A 22,877-nucleotide genomic window follows, 5' to 3' on the forward strand; every position below is an offset into this window, starting at 1 on the left:
ATTGCTAGGCCATAAAGCTGACAAAAGACCTAACTTTCAGAAGAAATTATACATCATATGATTTTATATATATATATGATTTAAAAAGAGGAAAAAATACTTACAAATCTTCTTAAATAAATGCTTTGAGAGAAAGAAAAGTCTCTTATTTTCAACAGGGAGAATAAAGCTTCTTTTAAATTTTATTTGGCCTTGCAAATTCAATGTTAAAAGCTTTGAGGAAATAATTTTAAAACACTTTCATCATTATAAGGAATCGTCTTCTCTCACGGTGAAACTTGGAAAACTATGAGAAGGTTCAGCTTGACCACCTTACGGAACTTTGGAATGGGCAAGCGGCTCATAGAAGACACAATTATAGAGGAATGCCAGCATCTCGTACGGAGCTTTGAGTCTCACAGAGGTGCGTAGAATGAACCAAATCACGTCTTATTTTTCGTGAGAAAGAGGCTAAACGCTCTATTTTATTATTTAGACATAATTTTGGTCTTGTAGGAAAATTACAAGAATTTACAAATAATTCCCCAAATCCTACTCTTCTGTAAGATTCCCCAAATGCCAGCATTTTATGCTTGCCTCCTCTCTTCTCTTTCTCCTTTTCTAAACTGTTTGAAAGTACTTTGGAGACATGCTCTCTCTTTATTCCTAAACACTTCAATGTGTTCCCTTAAAATAACAAACACATTCTCTCACATGCCCAAAGTACGATTTTCAGAACTCCGGGAATTAGTATTGACTCAGTAATCCCCTGAACTTATTTTGCCAGATTTTGCCATTGTCCCATTAATGTCCTGAATAGCAAAAGAAAATCCTGACACATGCATTACATTCAGTTGTCATGTCTCTGTTGCCTCCTTTCATCTGGAACAGCTCTTCAGTAATAGGTATGTTTCCGATCTCTGTAAATGATATACAACTAATTCTATGTTATTTTAATATTTTCTCTATTTAATACTTTAATTATTTAACATCTTCGAGTTAAAAGTTTTCTCATTGCCTTAATAAATTGAGCTCCTTCCTTACTAAAAATATGCTCATTTGAATATTAGCTTCACTGATACAGGTAGTAATAAGAGAAATGGCCAAAGGTAGACTAGCCTGAGATGAATACAGAGAAGAAACAGGAAGCTCTAGGACCCACACACTGGATTAGCAGTCCTTGTATACAAACAGAGCCCGTTAGCAGCTTGCGGAGAGTACCTACAGGATAATGTCTATTCCTTCCGCAGTGTTAAGCTCCTAACAAATATTAATTTCTCAGGGCTTTGTGTACATAGCATCCCATACACCCTTACATTTATATGTTAAAAAGAAAACATATTCTCTACAGAAACTCCCCCCCAGGCCTTCAGCCTCCACATTTAAGGTAGGTGCTGATGTTCAAAGTAAATCTTAGCATTCTGGTTGCTAAAAATGTACATTGCCTGATACATATTTAATAACCTAAATAGTTTTCAATGACAGTGAGGAAAACAGATCCCAGTAACAGAAGAAGCTGAAACAAGAGGCTCTAGACGAAGTTCTTTCAAGTTGAATTGTTTTAATCATCTAGATATCCTTTTTTGTATTTTTGAACTTGATTGTAGCCTTCTAGGTTGATATTTTCTCACACACACACACACACACACACACACACACACACACACTGAAATGGCCCTCCCTCACCTGGGACATTTTCATTTCTTTAACTGAGTCAATTGTAGATTTTCTTTGATATATGCTTTTAGATTGCCTTGTGGCAATCTTTTAGCCAAATTTGAATATTTTTCAAGGCTCATCTAGTCTCATCTCTCCTTAAAAGGCATGGTCACCAACAATCTCGTTCCTTTATGAAATCTTTTCTTGACAGTCTGTCCCCATCATTCCAGAACCGGTTTAACACTGTTTATGTGAGTATTCCTAATCTGATTAATGGATTCTCTTGTAGGAAAGCCCTTTGAGGTCACAACAGTAATGAATGCTTCTGTTGCTAATGTCATTGTGTCAGTGTTACTTGGAAAACGGTTTGCTTACCAAGACACCCAATTCCTGAGACTCTTAACCTTAATTGGTGAAAATGTGAAGCTCGTTGGAAGTCCTAGGATTGCGGTAACTGTATCTTCTTTATTCAATTTTACTTCCTCTAAGGTACACTAGGTTGTTCAAGAGACCATGAAAAAGTATTTGTCAGAGAATTGCCATTTCAAAAATGTGCACTTTCTGGAACATTCTGAGTACAGAGATGTGACAAGCCCACTTGGTTAACACATCTTCTAATTCTCCCATCACAAATTACTGCATCAGGGTGCCTGGGTGGCTCAGTCAATTATGCATCTGCCTTCGACTCAGGTCATGATCCCAGAGCGCTGGGATCGAGTCCTGCATCGGGCTCCCTGCTCAGCGGGGAGTCTGCTTCTCCCTCTCCGTGTGACCCACCTCCCCTGCTCCTGTTCTTTCTCTCAAGAAAGATAAAATTGAAGTCTAAATGAGATGCTATTTCTATAATGCTTCCAGAAATACTGGTGTCATCCCCACTATTGCCTGCATTACATATGTATATTTAACTTACTTTGTTGTTTTTTATTCTTTCAGCTTTTCAATATGTTTCCGGTTTTGGGGTTCCTTCTAAAAAGTCATAAGACAGTACTCAAGAATAGAGATGAATTATTTGCTTTTATAAGGATGACTTTCCTAGATCATCAGCATAAATTTGACAAAAATGATCCAAGAAGTTTAATTGATGCCTTTTTGGTCAGACAACAGGAGGTAATGGTGCTTTGCTCAGGGGTTACCTTCGCCTATTGTTTATTATTTGGTTTAATTAGTTGCATCTGGAGCAAAAATATTTCTTGCAAAGAAGAAAGATCACTGAATTCAATTAAGTTAATAATGGTAGATATGTACCCTACAAAGAATGCTATTTACTACATTTTCCATTCTCGAATATTTTCTACTGCTTTTCCTATCACTCTCTGAAAAAAACTAGGACATATAGAAGATGTCAAATGTTAGCTTTTAGAATGAGTACAGTATTCCTTTTATTGCAATCTTGAAAATGTGTTTCAATTGACTAACCCAACAAAGATTATTTAGTGCAATTTTTTAAAAAAGAAACAGTGTTGGGCATATTCTAATCACTCATTTAAAAACTAATCTCCAAATGGCTAACAGCCTTTCCTATTGTTAGAATTATTTATCATCACTAGCATCTGGGATGTGCTTTATTTGAAAACTCTGCACAACATCCTCATAATAAAAAAAAAAAAAAATCCACTCTATTAAGGAAAGAATGCCAAGCTTTGTTTTTTTAAATTGATGTTAGGTTATCTGCTATGATTGTCCAGTATAAAATTTTTATCACTAATGATTCCTTTTCCCCTTTCAGGAGAAAGGTACATCTACTGCCTATTTCAGTGATGAAAATTTGGTGGCACTTGTTAGTAACCTGTTTGCAGCTGGTACAGAGACCACGGCCTCCACGCTGCGCTGGGCACTTCTGCTCATGATGCGATATCCTGAGGTCCAGAGTAAGTCTCTTAAGATTCAGGGCATTGCCTGAAGGAAGGTCTCAGACCTCTCTTGGGCTGGAAAACGCAGAATTCTATGGCCACACTGGATACCTTTAATTTATACCCTTGAGGACAGTGTGTACTTTTAGTTTCCTTTTGACATAAGAAAGTAGATTTTGCTCTCCAAGCTTCCTGAGACGGTCTGCAGGTGTTCCTCCGTGCAAGTCCCCAGAGGGGCCTCAGCGATAGAGGTCCAGGAGTGCAAGCAGTGCGGAGCAAGGATGAGTCCGAATTCAGAGAGAACTTCGGTTTGATTTTCACATGGAAGGAAAACTGAGAAGACTGTTCCAGCATCCCCCTCACCCCACTCTAATCACTCTGCATTTTATCCAGAAAAGGTCTGTGATGAGATCACCAAAGTTGTGGGGTCAGCCCAGCCTCGAATTGCACATCGAACTCAAATGCCATACACAGACGCCGTCATTCACGAAGTACAGAGATTTGCTAATATCCTGCCCACAAGCTTACCTCATGCAACAACCACAGATGTGATGTTTAAAAATTACTATATTCCCAAGGTAAGGGTTTAAGAAGGGGAAATGAGGGGAGAGGCAAAGGATGTCAGCTGCTCAAAATCACATAAGCACTGAAATAAACTGTCCCAGGCAATCTCAGCCTGACTTCCTTCCTGCCTCCTTCCCTCTCGCTCCCTCCCTTTCCTTTTTCCTCCTTATCTTCCTCCTTACCATCCCACAAAAGGTAACTGAGTGTGTCAGTATGTGTCTACACAGAACAGGGGGTAATTACTCTGTGCCACTTTATAAGGTATTATTATTTCTATGTGGTAGTTGAGGAAATTGGGGTTCAGAGAGTTTAAGCGAGGTGGGGGTGGAAGGGGGGCAGAGTCCCTGGAAAGGTGTGCCACCATTTTAGAGCCCAGTTTTCACCACGCAGGGCCCCTGACAGCAGCACTTCCGGCCTCCCATCCCTCCTCACCCAGAAGCATGCCTAGGCCCTCTGCTTCTCAATCTTATGACCTCTAGATGCATTCTTGTGCTTCCCACTGGCAAACTGAAGACATAGGCATAGATCTTTGCTAAAAGTACACTGAAGGCAGAAATTGGCGTAGGATCAGAGTTTGCCCATAGCACTAATTCTTTTCCTTAAAGCTTAGTCTGGTCACTGCTTCTGGGCCCATCTCTGCATGAATCCACAGGGACCACTGATTATGTGGACCCCCTCCCCACACTATCACTTGCTACCCTGTGCGGACCCTACAAACAGGGGCAGCATTCATTTTTGGAGTTTCTCTTCTCAGCACACATTAAGCACACTGTTGAATTGAATTAATCAGATTAGTAGCTGATGAAAACAAATATAACCGATATCAAAAAGTAGAAAAAGAGACACCCCCCCCCCCCAAGCAAGCTATAATCACGGCAGGATTTTGGTTCTAGTTATCTATCTGGCTGCAAGCTAGGGAGAGCGTTGTATCAGAGCTTTGCCGTACAGGGGGTCTCACATGCCTACCATGCTACTGGCAGCTAGGCGCCTCGGTTTCACCGAGCTCCAATGGAAATAATCTAGCTTAGTCATTATAAGGAGGAAAAATCCACAATGCCCAGGTACATATACTTATAAATAAAAAAGTAAGAAACAAAGTGAGCGACAAAGGGAGCTGTAAAATAAAACCCTTTAAAGCAGTTGTTTGCTTTTCGTGACTCAAAAGCTATACAGATTCACGCGCTCAAGCAGCTAGCCACAATGATAGTGTTGCCCAGCTTGCTTCAAGAGGAAGCTGTGATTAACCACGGCGAAGTAGTGACCACTGTCCTTAATGGAGGAGCTGGTTCTTCTTCTTACTGTTTGAGTTTACGTTTTCAGAATAGTCTTTCCTGCATCGCAATTGAAATTCCTCTCCTTGATCGTCCCCGGTTGTCTCAGAGCAGGTGGCAGGCTGGGGAAGGGGGGCAGGTGACTTTCAAGAATTTGCCTTGATGGGCTCCCTAGATGTGGCTTGTCTACCGGCTCAGTCCCTGTGGGTAAAAGAGCAAAACCTCACTGAGCCTCAGACCTGCCAGGAACTGCACCAGGGTCTGTCCTACATAACGCCACACCTGAGGCTCACAAGTCATCCCGTGAGGGCTCTTTAACTCCCTTCACATAAATTTAGAACCTGGGATATAGCAACAGTTAAACAACATGCCGTTATCACATAGCAAACACAGGACTGAGTAAGAACCCGTTTCCAGTTCTGAGTCCAAGGCTTGTGTTTTTTAGGAGGGACTGAACAAAAATGTGGTTGGGTAGGTGAATGTTCCACACCAATCCCAAGCCCCTCCACTTCCCCTCCTTCCAGATTCTTCTAGAACATGCTGCTTCTGAAAAATTACCAACCGAGACCTTCACACATTTTTAAAGAGCCACCTTTTTAAGAAGGAATGTAATCTCTGTCATTAATAGCACTTCTGTTTTTAGGGCACAGAGGTCATCACTTTGCTCACCTCTGTACTTCGGGACCAAACACAGTGGGAAAAGCCAGACACATTTAATCCTGAGCATTTCCTGAGTTCCACCGGAAAGTTTATCAAGAAAGAAGCCTTCATGCCCTTTTCATTGGGTAAGGTATTCTACTTTGAGACGGGTGGTTTGAAAAATCTGGAGAGATTTTGCCTTCTCTGAGGACTGTGCTTCGGTTTTGTATTTTTTTTTTTTCCATGTGGCACTAAACATCAGAAATATGGGAGAGCGGAAAGGGCCTTTCCTCCCCAGGCTTTAAATTGGCTGTAAGACATTAGGCATTGGAATGGGAACGGAATGGCATTTTCTTAGGGAATCCTTGAAGATTCCTTGCAGCTAAGGGGGACAATGGGCAACCCGCTTCACTCCAAACAGAAAAGCTTTGCTTTATTTTTATTTATTTATTTTTTTAAGTAGACTCTATGCCCAGCATGAAGCCCACCGCAGGGCTAGAACTCAGGACCTTGAGGACCAAGAGTTGGTGGCCTAACCAACTAAGCCACTGAGGCACCCCTGAAAAGCTTTGCTTTAGTATGTATAAATGCCAGTGTTTCTCTTAGAATTTCTTGGGTAGGGGAGGGAGGGAGGGAGCTTAGGGATGGGGAAGAGAGGGGAGCTTTCCACTGGAGTACACTTTGGAATCCAGGGAACTAAATGAATTTACTCTATAATTTTCTGTATTCTTGAGAACCTGAAATGAATTCTCCATGCCTAGAATCTTAGCAAAACTATACCAAAGGCGGTTTGTCACCTTGTGCCTTTCCACTTACACAAACAATAGGTAAGCGTTCACTCCAGATGCCCATTCAGTGATAGGTAAACAGCAGTCACCCAAAGGATAGACTTTCCTTACCTACTGATAACTAAGGGATACAGAGAGATATAAAGTACAATGCATTCTCCTAATTTTTACACGGAAACACACACATAGGATGATAGACAAGAAAACAGTACATGTGTTAATGACTCCTACTTTAAATAAAAATGTAATATCACATCTGGAACCAGAGTTAAAGGAAATGAAAAATAACCTACATGTAATTCACGGTGTTATGAACTCGATTTTTCTTAATGCTTGCATTGTATTTTGAAAAAAGAAAGCCACAGAAACATAAACAATGAAGGCACTTCACTATATCTAATTCCAAACCCTCATTTTACAAGTGAAGAGATGGAGCAATTCGTTTATCACATAATGTTGGTTGTGGTTTTTTTTCTTGACTTCTTTATCAGATCTTGGATTTACTGATGTTTAGAGAGAAGAAACGATGCTCCCCTTGACACCCTCTTTTCTCCATGAACAGCAATTACTGTTTTTCTGACCAACTTTGTCTCCGGGTCCTCCATGGTTTCTCACACCCCTGGGCCTGGAGGCTTCTTTGGACAATGAGACAAGCAGCAAATAGTCCATATTTTTGCAGAGTGGCCCATCTTCAAACAAGTTTGGCAAAGCTTACCTCAGGAATTCTAAACATCTCCAGATATACTGTGTGTGTGTGTTTCCTGCTTTAGGAAATCTAGGAGTAAGGATACTCTTTTTTTATCATAGACAAACAAATGAGAATGTTCTTAAAATATAACAACCACAAAACTGTCACAGTAAGAAAAAATTTCATAAAACCAACGTTGAGTGTGAAGTCCTCGTGTCCGTCCTTACTTACTGCAGTAAGATAGAGATTCTGGTCTCTGGAGGGCTTATTTGAATCTTTGATCACGATCACTCCTAACTAATTTTACATACAGCATTTCTTTTTAAGATAGACAAGATCATTTGCTATGTTTTCACCTATTAATCCTTAAAAGTAAACTAAAACGATACATGCTTTGTCTTTTTGGGCAGCTAGACTCTTATCTTGAAACTGAATAAACCTAAATATAGGGTAGATAATTCACACCTTCAGTTTCATTATTTATCGTCCATTTAGATGACACCACTCAGTCATACATTTCATTCTGGGCAGGTGGGAAGATCTGATCCCAAAAGCTAGATTAGGTGGGCTCACCATGGGCTCCCTCAACACCCTATCGTAGCTTGTGACACTGTATAATATTTACCTAGTTCCTTGTTGGGCACACCTACTGGGCAGTGAACCCTTCCAGAGCAATAGTCTCAGAGCCAAGCTAAATTAAATACCTGTATCTTGTTGACATTGTACATACATTGGTGGATCGAATTGTTAGCTTTTGTTTAATAACCATTTTCAAACAGAGAGAAGTAGTATGCATTGCCTTTCACCCCTAAAAATCCTGCCTCACTACTAGGCATTGTGAAAAAATGCTCCCCACTACCCTTTGTGGAGTTCATCTGTTTCCTGGAGTCCCATATAAACCAAAGTGCTACTTTCCTTGAGTTGTAAAATATCTACATTTTTTTTTTAAGATTTTATTTATTTATTTGACAGAGATAGAGACAGCCAGCGAGAGAGGGAACACAAGCAGGGGGAGTGGGAGAGGAAGAAGCAGGCTCACAGTGGAGGATCCTGATGTGGGGCTCAATCCCATAACGCGGGGATCACGCCCTGAGCCGAAGGCAGACGCTTAACCGCTGTGCCACCCAGGCGCCCCTAAAATATCTACATTTAAATATTGTTCTGAACGTTGAAGTCTTTTGCGACTCACTACCTGAGAGTTATCTTCCAAATTAGATAAACAACAACAAAAGAAATCTATCTGGACTGTCTGCAACATTTCATTGGCAGGAAAGAAAACAAGGGGCTTAGGATTCACAGACTCTGGGAACAGGAATGAAAAGACAAGGTTGGTTCTTCTGAAGGACTGGAAGCAGAAACTTTTCAAAATACTATTATCTCAATCAAATATATTATCTTTGTTCTACAATGTAACCACAAAATTCATTAAATTTGAGCCAGAAAAAATGTACCATTCTCAACCCAGTATATCTTAAGAAATATATATAACCCATTAAGTCCCCCCTTGTTTCAATAAAAACTTACCTAGAAGACTTCCTTCCTCAATTTTACTGACTCCACTTTTCAGATATCTTGACATTTTCCCCAATAAGTCATCTTCCAAAAGTAGTATGAACCAAGTCTCTTCTTAAAATGCTTCAGCATGACCTAGTGTCTTCTTAGCCTCTGGCCTCAGGTCTTAGGCTCCATGACTCATGCTCTATGCTCTGGTCAGAGTGAAATTTTTTTAGCCCTGAAATACTTCACAACCCCTTCCACATCTCACTGCATCTTTGCCTGGTGGACTTCTCACCCTGGGCACAAGAGCTGAGATATAAAGTTCTCATACAAAGAAGTCCTCCTCCCTGACCTTTGCCTCAAATCACACTGGGTATCTTTACTATCTGTTCTCATGACACACTTGGCTTGACCTATCGTAGCATTTTTCACACTAAAATGTTAATGTTTGTTTAGCTGCTTGTTTCCCTCGTGGGAGCTCATAGGAAGAGTTAGCATATGTACTTGATTTTGTATTTCCCGGGCTTTGGCAGAGCCCATGAGGCTCAGAAGAGTTGAAGCGATGAATTCACACATTCTGAAGTAGGAGAAATCACATGTGGACAGCTTTTCTCTTTGTCCAGATCGTGTTTCAGTTTTCCGTGCTCACGCATCTCATAACCCTCCACCACGTCCATCTCTCCAGGTCCCCGGATGTGTGCTGGTGAGTCACTGGCCAAGATGGAGCTTTTCCTGTTCTTCACCAGCCTCATGCAGAAGTTCATCTTCCAGCCACCCCCTGGGGTCTCCCATCTGGACCTGGACCTAACCCCGGACATTGGCTTCACCACTCGACCAATGCCTCACAAGCTGCGTGCTGTGCTCCGGGCCTAGGCTCTGCATTGCAAGTTACAGCCAAGGTTCTTGATGGGGTCCTTTGCACCAACTCCCTTTTCTCCACTTTGCCAGCTGTGATATTCTGCCAAGCACTTCAGCTTTATTTAAGCAGTCAGCCACATCATTGCCGAGGGTTCTCATATTAGGTCAGACTGAGTTCCTGGGCTAATCAATGTAGCGGAAGCATCCTTGCTGTCATTCTCTAAGACAGAACATGTGATAAGTAGAACCTTCACTTCCTGCTCTAAGGTCTTGCTTTCAAACGCAAACTGTCCTTTTCCTCCAAGGCATATGAGACATGTAAGCATTACCAATCAGTGGTTTTAATTGTTGCGGGCAGGATGACTATATAATGCTTTGTTCTAATATGCCCATGAATATCTTCAAAACAGCGATGAAGAAAATTCAACCTTTAAGTGAGGATCGCACTAAACGTAAGACATATAAGACATTGGTTTCATTCTGTGAATAACCAAAAATGGGTGGTTAACTACGCATAATATTGCTTACGAGGACTGCCGGTCTGCTGAGGTCAGCACACTCCTGCTCCTGACATAACTAGGATTTGCGGACCCCACTTCCCTGTGGCGGGTGCTCCGGAGTCCCGGTGAAGGCGTATGCAAGAACCACGGTGGCTGAACACCAAAATCAGTCAGTTGTGATGAGGTTGTGGAATGTAGGGGAGGTTCAGTGGGGTGGAGTCTGGAGCCGGCGACCAAGAAAGAATTCTTGAGGCGTCTTTGGTGCAAAATTGGTGGTTTATTAAAGCATGGAGACAGGACCCGTGGGCAGAAAGAGCTGGTGCCCCGGGTTGTGAGGGGCGGCTGATTATATACCACGGGGTTGGGGGAGGTAAGGAAAAAAAGGGAGGTTGAGAAAGTACTTTCATATGTTAAAGAAGACTCGCAGGACACTGGAGGCCTTGCTATTGTCAAGTTAAGGTTGTTGACCCCTCTAGAAGGTGTTAATAGTAAGATAGTCGGGAGAGCCCAGGAGAACGTTACTTTCCTCCTATCACATGTCCTTGTCAATGGGCTTCAGGTTTAAAAGAAATTCCATTTTATTTACATTTCCTTCTGCCTCAGCCTCCCTCAATTTTATGGAGGGGGTGGTAACGTTAGGGCTTCAGGAAACTGAATTATGGGTCTCTGGAAGTTAGGCTGTTGATAAGAAAGCTTCTTCCTTGTCACTAGGACATGTGTAAACTGAGGGAGACTCAGGTCTTGCAGGATTGTGATCTCTGTCAGTTAACCAATTGTTTTTCCTTCCCCAAGCTTTAGCGCAGCCAGGAGTGCCTGAGGAATGTCACGTACATCCATCCCATGGGGCGGGGGAGGGGTTGCAGGGAGTCAGTTTCTGCTTTGTCCTCAGCTTACCTTCTGTTCCCTCATCAGTTGCCCTGAGACACAAAGCGTCTTCGGCCTTCAGGAAGTCAAATGTTATCTCCCCATCATCAACATAAATGCTTCTCTCCCGCTCTTATCTGATCCCTGTCATGGCAAAACTGGCACTGGATAAAGTTAATCCATCAAGCAAGACTTTGAGGCTATTGTCATAGAGGAAAGACACCGGAACTTCGTCTGAACTCAACTCCACTGAAACCTGGGGGGCAGGGTTTTTAAGTGTTGTGGTGAGCTAGTAGAAAAGATGTTAGTGGGGAGATTGAGCAATAGCCTAGGACCCCTACACTGAGTTACTCCCTAATGCGCACATTTTTTTCTCTAGGATTAGGTCGTTAGTATTTCCGAATTATCCTCCATTGAAGTTAGGCTCCTACCCTTCTACCGAGACAAGGAGATAGCTGGGTTAGGATAAAGTGAACGAAACAACAACAGCACAGATAATAATAATAACATAATATAGCTAATTTTGATTTTTAACTTACTCTTTTAAAAAATCCCATGAGGCTGATATTATTTATCTGGTTGTAGAACTCTGACCTACTACTTGTGGAGCAAGTAGTTTGGGAACCACAGCCTCTGCTGCCAACAGCTCAGAAAGATGAGAACTTGGTCAGTGACGGCCAGCTTCCCTATTCTTGTACCTTTCCAGCTCAGGACACACCAGAGAAAGCCCTAAACCAGTCACGTAAAAAGTTTCTTTAGCTAGCCCACCTCCAGCTTCTCCATGCTAACAGCTTCCAACCAGAGCATATGTGAACCCTTCCTTTTTCACTATTGTCAAAGAAAAAATGTACCAGACATATGAGAACAAGCAAGGAAGAATTTATTCAAGACTTTATAAATAAATTTAAGCATTTATTGCAATAGGAGAGAGAGACCGAACTCAGCTCCCTTGAAATAAAAGGTGGGGGGAGTTTTTAAGTAGTGGGGTAGGGTAGTGGAAAAGAACTGGAGGACATTGTAGGGGAGGTTAGTCAATTAAATTAATCCATCTTGTTTGCTAATTGATACTTATTAAAGTAGGCTCTTACCCTCTCACCCTGTCTTTCTTGATTGTAATTTCTTACTCTTTCCAAAGTAAACTGCACTGTTTTCTCCTCTTATCTTCATCTAGCAAGGTTATAAAGATTTACTCTCCCTAATTAAAGAGCAAAGTACTGACTAGAGTTATAAACGTGTCAGGGTGTCCAAGAGTCACAGTCTTTGTTTTCTCATCTGAATCAGTTTATTCACGTCCAGTCTCCACCTTTCTCCCACCCCCTCGCTGTTCATTAGCAGAGAGTGCTCAAGGCTGACGAGTCCTGACTCAGCCCGCAGAAGTGTTGGAACTGTGCTTTCTTTAATGACTTCCTGCCCTGCTTCCCTCAAGGGGTTTTTAAGTAAGTATTGTCTCACCTTCTGAGATAATAAAAGAACCACATTTCAGAAACAATTTGAACTCCAATTGAATCAATGTTTCATTACAAAACTTTAGAATAGTAAGACTCTTTAATATAACTTATAAAGATTTTTAGAGCTCTCCTTGCCAATTCACAAATCAATATCTGTTTCACTCTTTTGTCATCTGTAAATGCTTTTGCAACTCTACAAAGTATCATCTCCATGGCACTGTTAAGGACTGTTAATGAATGGGGAATAGAGAGAAAATGAAAACTTTCTAGGTTTTGTAAGTGACAAAGTAGGATATAGAACGAAATATGCCATGTATATATAACACTTCTCAAACTTTAGTGTGAACCACCCAGGGATCTTGTCGGAATGCAAATTCTGAGTCAGTAGATCTGGACTGGGGTCTGAGATTCTGCATTTCAAAAAAAAAAAAAAAAAATTCTTAGGGAGGCTCATGCTCCTGGTTCCCCCTGAATAGTATCAGTATATCTCAGTTTATAATACTCAGATTTATAGCTTATGCCAAGAAAATGTATGTATATAGGTATGTATATACACATAAAAAATAGAATAAAATACACATAAAAATAGAGTAAATTACATAAAACAAGGCTGGAAATGTACCAAATATTAAGAGATTTGGGGTCATGGGTGAATTTTTCTTTTACTCCCAATTTTCTTTTTTCCTAGCAAAATATTTCCTCAAACTTTTCTCCAGTGAATACAAATTTTCTTTTAACAGGAAGATTTGTCTTTCTCCTTTTTCTTTCTTTCTTCCTTTTTTTTTTTTTTTTAAGATTTTATTTATTTATTTGACAGAGAGAGAGACAGCGAGAGAGGGAACACAAGCAGGGGAGTGGGAGAGGAAGAAGCAGGCTCCCAGTGGAACAGGGAGCCCGATGCTGGGCTCGATCCCAGAACCCTGGGATCAGGTCCTGGGTCGAAGGCAGACGCTTAACGAATGAGCCACCCAGGCGCCCCTGTCTTTCTCCTTTTTCCTAAGCAAAGAAGCACATTAAGTATTGGTGATAACCCACAAGAATAAGAACAGCAAGTCAAACGTAAGGAATCTCGAAGGTAGTGGACGTTGTGGACAAAGGTGTTCAGAGAGGTCAACACTTGTCTCATGGTGGTTATGTGGTATTTGCCTTATGGTCGGTCGCTTGAGTGGCCAGGTGGCTTCTGGAGGTCCTTGCTCTGATTCATCCACCTACGGCAATTTTTGATGGTCACATTTTTCCACAAAGTGGGAGTTAGACCAAAGAGCAAAGACCCAGACATTCTGAGAGATTTCTTCATTTTGGGGACACTTGGATTTCACTTTGGATTCACTCCCAGGACACTGTGAATGGGAAGAGAATCCTCAGGTTCCTCACACAACCGGGGTCTGCTTGGATCAGGAAAAACCTGTGAAGCAAATTCAACAGGACTTCAACTTATTACTTCGTATCAGGGAGATATCAGTTTGAAAGCAATCTGTAAGTACATTGTAGGCACTTAACAAGGAAGCTGGTGAATGCTTTAAAAATAACTTTTAGGGACTCCTGGGTGACTCAGTCTGTTAAGCGTCTGCCTTAGGCTCAGGTCCTGATCCCAGAGTCCTGGGATCCAGTCCCACATGGGCTCCTTGCTCAGCAGGGAGCCTGCTTCTCCCTCTGCCTGACGCTCCCCCTGCTTGTTCACTCTCTCTCTCTCTCTGACAAATAAATAAACCTTTAAAAATAAAAATAATTTTTACTTGAGATAAAATTAACCTAAACATCTTTGGACTAAGAGTTAAGCTGACTTGAACAAATACATTTTTGAGAGAAAGGAGAAAAAATGAAAACTATGTCTATTCTGTTTTTCTGAGACAACAGGGCACCAGATTTTAAAATCCCAGAGGGAAAAGTAACCTGACACCTAAAGAAAGTATTTAAAACTCCTACTGCCCACGGGGGAACTAAGCCGGCTTGAAACCTCCTCAAAGACCCTATGAAGCAATGTGTACCTTAGGCCTTTGAATCATAGGATAAATATCACAAGATGTGGGGGTCATTTCTAAGATATTTAAGGATGTATTTAGTGTATTTATGTATTTAGTGATCCATTAAATGCTGGGAAAAGCTCTCCAGACTTTTTTCTTTCAGGAATGTAGAAAAGAGTCAATAAAAAGGGCTGGTTTGGGTTGTACAGGATTCCTTGTGTTGTATGCCTTCAGCTTTTTATTAAATAAAAGACTAATGCTCACTTTGGATGAAAGTGAACTAAACAATTACAACACCACTAATAGTAACAGTTAACTTTGAGCATTCATTATATGTGAAGCATTATTTTAAGTATTTTTCATTTAACTTAATCCTAGGGAAAAAACCTTACGACGTTAATACTATATATTATCCCTACTTAACAAATAAGGACACAGAGGCACATGGAGATGAAGCACTTGCCCAAAGTCACAGCTAGTAAGAACTGAGACAGTTCTAAACCCAAGAAGCTGAACTGCAGAGTTGGCCTCCACACACAAGGCAACCAAATGATGTTTTGGTCCGTGTTAAGGAGGCTTTTCTTGCTGACTATATATTCAATGTTCCATCACCTGGGGGCACATAATGACTCACAGCTAAATTCATCACGTCAGGTCTGAAAACTGTCTGCCAAGAAGTTTAACTTCACACAGGGGCCAAAGTTGTTGGAGGAAAAGATAATTCACTTTATGGGGCCTATGTTACCTTTTCTACAAAGTAGCTCTGAATACAGATGAGGTCAGGTGCTGTATTCCTCTCTCAAGTGTGGGTCTCATAGTCCCAAGAACTGCTAGTGGTGATCCTCCAGCCAAAAGGCCTTGCAGGACTCATGGGCATTAAGGTATTTCTAGTACTTCCATAAACATGAGTCAGAAAACCCAGGATGCCCTGTCATCTTTTGAATCCTTACAAGTAAGTTGCACTGAAGGCCGTTCTCAAACCTTTAGAAGGGAGAAGATCCTATTCTTATCTACTTAGTAAGCCGAGGCAATTGCTAGCTGTGTGACTTACCCAGGCCACATGACCTCTACACGTAGGTTGGCTCATCTATAAAACAGGGATGTATCTTACCTATCTTGTCTGCCAGGAGGCAAGAGGTGGATCAGATTATATTTGAGGACATTTCAAACTCTAAACTGAAAATAAAGAGCACAGAGAGAGGAGTGAGGTGGGGGCACTGTTCAACAGTTAGTCTTCAAAAGCCAGGTCCCACTTAATTTGGTTAATTCTTGCAGTAACTAACTACTCCAAAGTCAAGCAGTTCATCTCTGGAGGGAATGTTTTGCTCCTCACAGATCTCCAAACCAGACCACACTCCTACAGAGTTAATAAAAATGGCGTTTAATAAAAAAAGAGGAACAAATAAAAAGACTTATTTCAATAGCACCAGAAAAGACTTTTTTTCCCCCCAAAGCATCAAAAGATGTATTTTCAACCCAATTTTGAATACAAATGTTATTAATAAGAAACTATGGACAGCAGTAAAATATACAATTATTTTATGGCGAACTATACATTATCTACCTTTAGATCAGACTTATCTGCCATATTTAAAATATTAAAATAAATAAAACCCAGATAAAAAGCATTTTTACTAGACCAGATACTTTAGGGTTAGTAAAGCCCCTTTAAATGGCATTTAACCTTCAAAGCAAGGTCATCTGTTCTCCCCCTCTTCTTTTCCCAGTTTTTTCTTTTTTTTTTAACACTTAATGAAAAAAAGGAAAATGTGCACATCATAAGAAATTAAAAAGGAAAGATTTTGTTTACTTGCTGCTTTATTTTAATTTTCCCATTCCTTTTTACTTTCTTTTTCAGCTTTAAAACAAGCCTCTCTCCCCATCTACTCCCACTCCCATCGCAGAGCACACCTCCAACTTCACTTCTGAGTTTAGGTCTTAGAGAGCGGGGAGGCAGGGATTCGTATTGCAAAAGGCCCACATTTTACCAATTTGAAAATACCTTTCCTTCCCCTCTTCCAGTGACTTAGGTCCCCAGACCGTCACAGTATTTAAGACACAAAGGAGGTATTATGTTGCTCACAGATCTTCATTCTGTCTGGCCCAGCCTCTGGTCCCTGCTGTTGGTTAATTACAGGTTGGCGTTCCCGGAAGAGCATTTTAAGGATTATTGCTCATCCACCAGCCCGCAACATTCCTCAGGCTCCTCTTTCCTGTTTCATATCCTCCGGCAATCCAGTCCTTGGGGACCGTGAGGTGATCTCCCCGCAGCGTGGTCGCGGGGCGCCTCTCCCTATGCGGGGACAGCCCGGGGTTCTCCGGAGTCCTGGCGCCCTACAGCTTCGTGCTTCACTCCCTGTTGGTGCGAAAAGTGATCGCGCTCATGGAGTGCTCCTCGGTCCGTGCGGTCATGTGGCCCTTCGTCCATTCGGTCCATAAAACTTCTTCTGTCATCTGATAGTCCACAATCCGCACGAGCACGGACTTGGGTGGGGCTGCGGGGTCCCGCGGCAGGGCTCTGAAGGGAGCGTCTACACGGCTGCCAGAAATTCGCTTTTCTCGGGGAAAGAGAGACCGGCAGTCGGGTTCCCGGTCGTCTCCGTCTGCCTGGAAAAGGTCCTCCCCACCGATCAGTTCTTCCCGTGCAGTGTCCCCTTGAGTCCCCAACCATCTCTCTGGGTGCAGAAGAAAGAGCACTTTCTCTCTGACCGAGGGCTCACAGTCCAGGTTCTCAGCTGCCGGGCTGTTCTTGGCAGCGCCGCCTCGGCTTCCGCTCGCCCTCGCCCCTGCTGCCGCCCTCGCCCCTGCTGCCGCCCCCGCCACCGCTGGATTCCGGGTGCCAGGAGCCAGGGGAGCCCAGCGCCCCAGCTTGCGCGGAAAGGACCCAGCGCGCCCCAGGATGCCCGGAGCGTCCGCCAGATTCGTAACCCCGCGGGGCCCCGAGGCCCTCAGCCCAGGAGGGGGCTCATTCATTCGTTGGCTCTTGAAGCGGTTCAAGCAGCAAACTCCCGCTGAGCTGGGGAAGCGCGGGATCGGCAAGGTTTGGGTTTTTTTTTTTTTTTTTGGCACGCCCTGCCGGTGCTGACCCCGCCTCCTGTCGCTCGGCGCCTCCCAGTCCCGTCCGCCTCAGCCTTTCTAGCCTTTTAAAGACAAAGAGTCTGACATTCCCGCAGTCCCTCCTCTTTCTCCTTCTTACCCTCGCCCCTAGCTCTGCTGCTTTTGTCGTATTTCTCATTCTATGAGATCTCGCATCTCAGCTCTATTGTAGTTTCCACCTTCTGTTTTTCTCGTGCGCAGAGACTCAAAAGACACCTCGCACAGCGCCCCCCTGAAATGCCCGCGACGAAGTGCCCTCTTCTTTCCCAGGACGCGCCTCCCCGGAGAAGGAACAAGGAAATTTTCTGGTTTTAATTATCTGATTTAGTCAAATTCTTGTGAAAAGGGTTTTGTGTCCAGTCCAAATCCATCCCCACCTGCTGCCAAGATTATGGAACGTAGATCTAGGGAGCCGACTTTGAGAAAACGGCTTTTGGTTTGTTTCTTTCTTTGGGATGCCAGGGTCTGTGGGACAGTGGTCGCTCCTGTCTTCACATTGGTTATCATCAATGCTTAGGCCAGGAAGGGTAAGTTTAGTGCTTTGGATCAAACAGAAACAAAACAAAAATAAATCGCTAGATGAACGTCTTCAGGATTTGAAGTTCTGTGTTCACCTCGTTTTTTAAATTTACTCCTTCACTCCTTCCACTTCCTTTCTCTTTAACCCCAGCGGTTAAAAAAAGTATGTCTCTCAGATTCTGGAAGAAAATAAAAAGTGTGTATCTCTGGGTAGACTTTTGGAATCTGCTCACTGGCGAGCACACTGACACACTGATCTTTGGCAGGGGTGAACGGGGGAAACCAGCTAATGGAAAAAAGGGAAGCTTCGTTTGGGATTGCCAGTCCATCTTTAGTAACAGGTGTTCGTTTCACTAGAAAACGCTCACTGTTTTCCTATCTACTTTAGAAAAATGACTGCAATGGTGGACATTTCTTCTCCCATATGAAAGACCAAGTAGTGTGGTGAAAGATATTTTGGAAGGAGAGGACCTTCTGACATTTGCCATATCATATATATGTATGTGTGTGTATATATATGTGTGTGTGTATATGTGTGTATATATATATATACACACACATATGATTTTTATATATGTGTATATATATAAACACACATATACATATACATACACATATATGTATATATATAAACACACACAAGTTTTGAAGGAGTGAGAAAATCTAGGTCAGATCTGGCGGACCTTGGGCTGGTTACTGCTAAATGGCAGAGTTTGTGTTTTAGACCGGAATTGTTCTAAGCACTCTATATATTTAAATTCATTTACTCTTCACAACAAACTAAGCAAGTAGTGCTATTACTATAGTCTCATTTAGAACTTTGAGGAACAGGGAGGCTAAATATTTGTGCAAGGTCAAGCACCAATAAACAATGGAGCCAGGATTCTAGCATGTTTAAATGCCTCCTCCTATTTCCAGTCACTCTCATTTTAAGCCTATGACTTCATGTTCTTTTCTGTTCATTTACTCAACCAGTAATTACTGAATGTGTGATAAATGTCAGCCAATATTCTAGATGATGGGGACCTCTGGGAGAATGAGCCAAATTGTTTGTCCTCTTGAAGTTTTCATTCTTCACACCCTTGTCCAAAAGTAGGATGTAATAATACCTTAACTTTAATGTTCACAAAAATCATCTGAGGTTTAATGCCTTACTCTGCTCTGAAAGATTCTGTTCTTAAGAGTTGGGGTAGCACTCAGAGTCTGGATTTTGAGCAAGCCTCCCAGTTATTCTGATGCTAGTGGTCCATGGACAGCATTAGGAGAAACATTACCAAAAAGCTACAGAGATAAACTCTAGGCTTTTTTTTTTTTTTCCTGCTCTCAAGTGGTAATAACACTGCATTTTCCTTCCTTGCAGGGATGTCGAGAGAATTTCAATGAAAGTGTTTGTATATCGAGGGAAATGTAATGTAAACCACAAAATTTATTACTTTTATTATTTATTTATTTATTATTTATTTTTTTGCCTTTGGAGATTGTGAGGGATTAGAGTGGGAATGAGGAATGGGGAAAACCTATTTGCTGAGAAATGAAACAGATTCATCTGTCATGTTGCACCTGAATTTTGACATGTCAAGAAGTTTGTATTAATGCTTAAAAGAATTTTCACAGGAAATGCAGAATAAGTTAAACTTCAAAGAGATAAAGTCTAAAAAGAATATAAAACAGAAACAGGTAGTGTGCCTCCAGGATAGCGGTGTCTGCTCTGCTTTAATATCTCAAAGTGCCTAAAAGGCTAAATTGAACCCATTTACTTCCTCTCTGAGTTGCCTACAACACTTGCAAATATGCAGCCATTGATGGATAGTAACACAATTTCTATACCTAGGATTGAAAACATGGTGGCAGACTCTATACCCTAGTAAGGTCGAAAGAAGCTTGTCGTTAATAGCCCAATCTCCCAGGGACCAGCCCCTCTCATTTGGCCAATTAGATTCATAAGTTATTCTAAATACTGATGATATAGTATCCCTCTCAGTTATTCTAGTACCTCGGCCTTTAGAACGTTTACCCTCCACTTGCAGATCTAACCCCTAATGTGTCTGTGTCGGGAGATAGGGTCTTTTGGAAGTAATTAGGGTTAAATGAAGTCATAAGGGTGGGGTCTGATAGGACTCCAGCCTTACAAGAAGAAAGATCTGTCCCTGCTCCCCACCTTCCAGGTGAGGACACAGCAAGACTGTGGCCATCTGCAAGTCAGGAAGAGAACTCTGGCCAGAACCTGACCGTGCTGGGATCCCAATCTTGGACTTTCAGCCTCCAGAACTGTGAGAAAATAAATTTCTGTAGTTGAGCCACTCAGTCTATGATGTTTTGTTATGGGAACTTGAAATGACTAGTATAGCAACTTTAAATGGTTCAAGGAAAATACGTTTTATCATAAGGATATTGTTGTTAAGAAGACGAGCTGACACATTTGCTAGGAAAGCAGAAGGAGCAACTTTAAAATGGGTAGGGAACCAAGCTGTTGCAGAGAGATAAGAAGTTGGCGCTATACGAACAGATTCCATTGCTGGACTGAATGAACAACTCTCTCACTTGTCCTTGTGGCATTTACTCAGGAGTCAAGTTCTCACTTGGAAGTACCCAACTGCCTGAGTTTAGGCAACTTACTTACCCCTTGACAATGTAGGACAGTAAAAGGAAAGATATAGTCAAAGAAGCCTTCAGGGACCCCCTCAGCTTCTACAGTGGAAAAGTAAACAGCTGGTCTACCACCTGTACAGTAGGGAGAGCTAATACTCCAATAGAAAATCATGGTATTGTTAAGAAGAGGTAATAATAATAATAATAATACTGATGTCTACCACACTGTTATAAACGGAATTTGGATATGAGAGTGGCAAATAAGGCATTCTGGATATGACATTATGAGCAATGATGCAATTGTATATATAGAGGTGTGTGTAGAAAATAGTTTTATTCTTGACATTTCTCTTCTCACAAATCTAAAATACTCTGTGACTTTATTCCCATGGCTTCAACTGCAACCTGTATACTAATGAGTCTCAAATTTATCTCTTTTATAGACCATGACACTTACTTCCAAAATTGTAGTAGATTGTATTATTGTCTCAAATTATTTACTTCCTTTTCCTGAAAGAGGATCGTATTTCCTGGCTTGTTTATCATAGGACTTGCAATGCTCCCTCTACGGGAGTGCGCTTCCCTACACCACTGATGCTGGCTTTGGCCATGTGACTTGCTTGGGCTCCTAGGATGTAAACTGATGTGACGTCAGGTGCATCTGAGCAAAAACTTGAGAGTCGCTGCAAGGTTGGCTCTGGGCATGCCTCTGATGAGCGCCGCTGCCTCAGCTATGATCAGAGAATGAAGACAGCAAACGCAACAGAGCTGCAGCTGATACGTGTTCTAAACAAGAAACAACCTTTTGTTATTAAACAAAAAAATGGGGGGGTTGTTTCTTACCACAGTCTAACCTAGTGAAATATGTTTCTCCTCAGTTTTCTATTGGGCATACCTTCTGAATGTTCCATGATTCCAAAGTACCTCAAATTGAACCCTCCATTTATTCTCTTAAATTTGCCCTCTTTTTCTCTGTTCCTTATTTCAAAGATAAGTAAGACTGGTGATTCTATTGTCTTCATTTTCCCTCAGAAGCTACCCCGACCCCACATAGTTAATATTTAACCAATTGTTGCAGCTGCCACGTTTTTTTTTTTTCTTCTGTCTCTTCCTCTCCAATCCCTGAAACTACAAAAATAATGTCAGACTCTTAGGCGTGGCATAAAAGATCTTCATCATCCTACCTAGCCTATCCCTGTATACAGTTGAGTGAATAAAAAAAAGAAGGACGAACAAGCTGCTCAAATGAACACAAAGTACAGGTTTGAAAATCATGTGAGGTTATTCTATATAAATAAGATCCAGCCTGGACCTTGAAAACTGTCAGCCTTTGAAAAGAGACTTCTATCATATTTCCTTCGAAAGCTACGCTTCTCATGACCTGGAGAACTTAGACTGTGCAAAGATCACGCTGGACTGAGTCAGTGGACTTTGGCAGGTCATGTTCTCTTGGGTGAGTCTCCCAATGTCTCCAATCATATGTTCTCATCTGAAGGTATAAATAATGTCTGTCCCACTTGCTTCCCAAGGCTGCTGTGGAGATCAAATGAAAGGATCCTTCTGGTAACATTTTGGAAATTGTGAAGCCTGAAACATATATTTAAACAATTTTAATTCCAGTATAGTTGCCATACAGTGTTGTATTACTTTCAGGTATACAATATAGTGACTCAATAATTCTATACATTCGTCAGCGCCCATCAAGATAAATATACTCTTTAATCCCCCTCACCTATTTCACCCATCTCCCACCCACCTCCCTCTGGTAACCATCAGTTTGTTCTCTATAAGGAAGAGTGTTTCTTGGTTTATCTCTTTTCTCCTTTGTTCGTTTGTTTTGTTTCTTAAATTCTACATATGAGTGAAATCACATGTTATTTATCTTTCTCTGACTGCCTTGTTTTGCTTAGCATTATACTCTCTAGATCCATCCATGTTGTTGCAAATGGCAAGAGCTCATTCTTTCTTATGGCTTAGAAATATTCCATCATCTATATATATCACATCTTCATCCATTCAACTATGGATGGACACTTGGGCTGTATCCATATCTTGGCTATTGTAAGTAATGCTTTAATAAACATGGAGGGAGCATGTATCTTTT

The 22,877-nt window shown here is 41.6% G+C and overlaps 2 protein-coding genes across 2 annotated transcripts; one reads left to right on the forward strand and one right to left on the reverse strand.

The window, feature by feature from the left end:
• Window positions 1-288: 288 nt before the first annotated feature.
• On the forward strand, window positions 289-9,808 carry LOC123797015 (cytochrome P450 2K6-like). The gene is made up of 7 exons (XM_045804687.2): window positions 289-403; window positions 1,928-2,088; window positions 2,572-2,745; window positions 3,365-3,506; window positions 3,882-4,066; window positions 5,967-6,108; window positions 9,621-9,808. Exons 1-7 carry the CDS (start codon window positions 289-291, stop codon window positions 9,806-9,808), a joined length of 1,107 nt encoding a protein of 368 aa, XP_045660643.2.
• A 6,121-nt stretch (window positions 9,809-15,929) lies between these two features.
• C29H6orf141 (chromosome 29 C6orf141 homolog) lies at window positions 15,930-17,615 on the reverse strand. Its single transcript, XM_045802072.2, has one exon. It carries the CDS (start codon window positions 17,540-17,542, stop codon window positions 16,919-16,921), a length of 624 nt encoding a protein of 207 aa, XP_045658028.2. The 5' UTR covers window positions 17,543-17,615; the 3' UTR covers window positions 15,930-16,918.
• Between the last annotated feature and the right edge of the window lie 5,262 nt (window positions 17,616-22,877).

The sequence above is a fragment of the Ursus americanus genome, chromosome 29, assembly GCF_024610735.1.
Source record: "Ursus americanus isolate L20-20 chromosome 29, mUrsAme1.1.p, whole genome shotgun sequence".
Lineage (NCBI taxonomy): Eukaryota > Metazoa > Chordata > Mammalia > Carnivora > Ursidae > Ursus > Ursus americanus.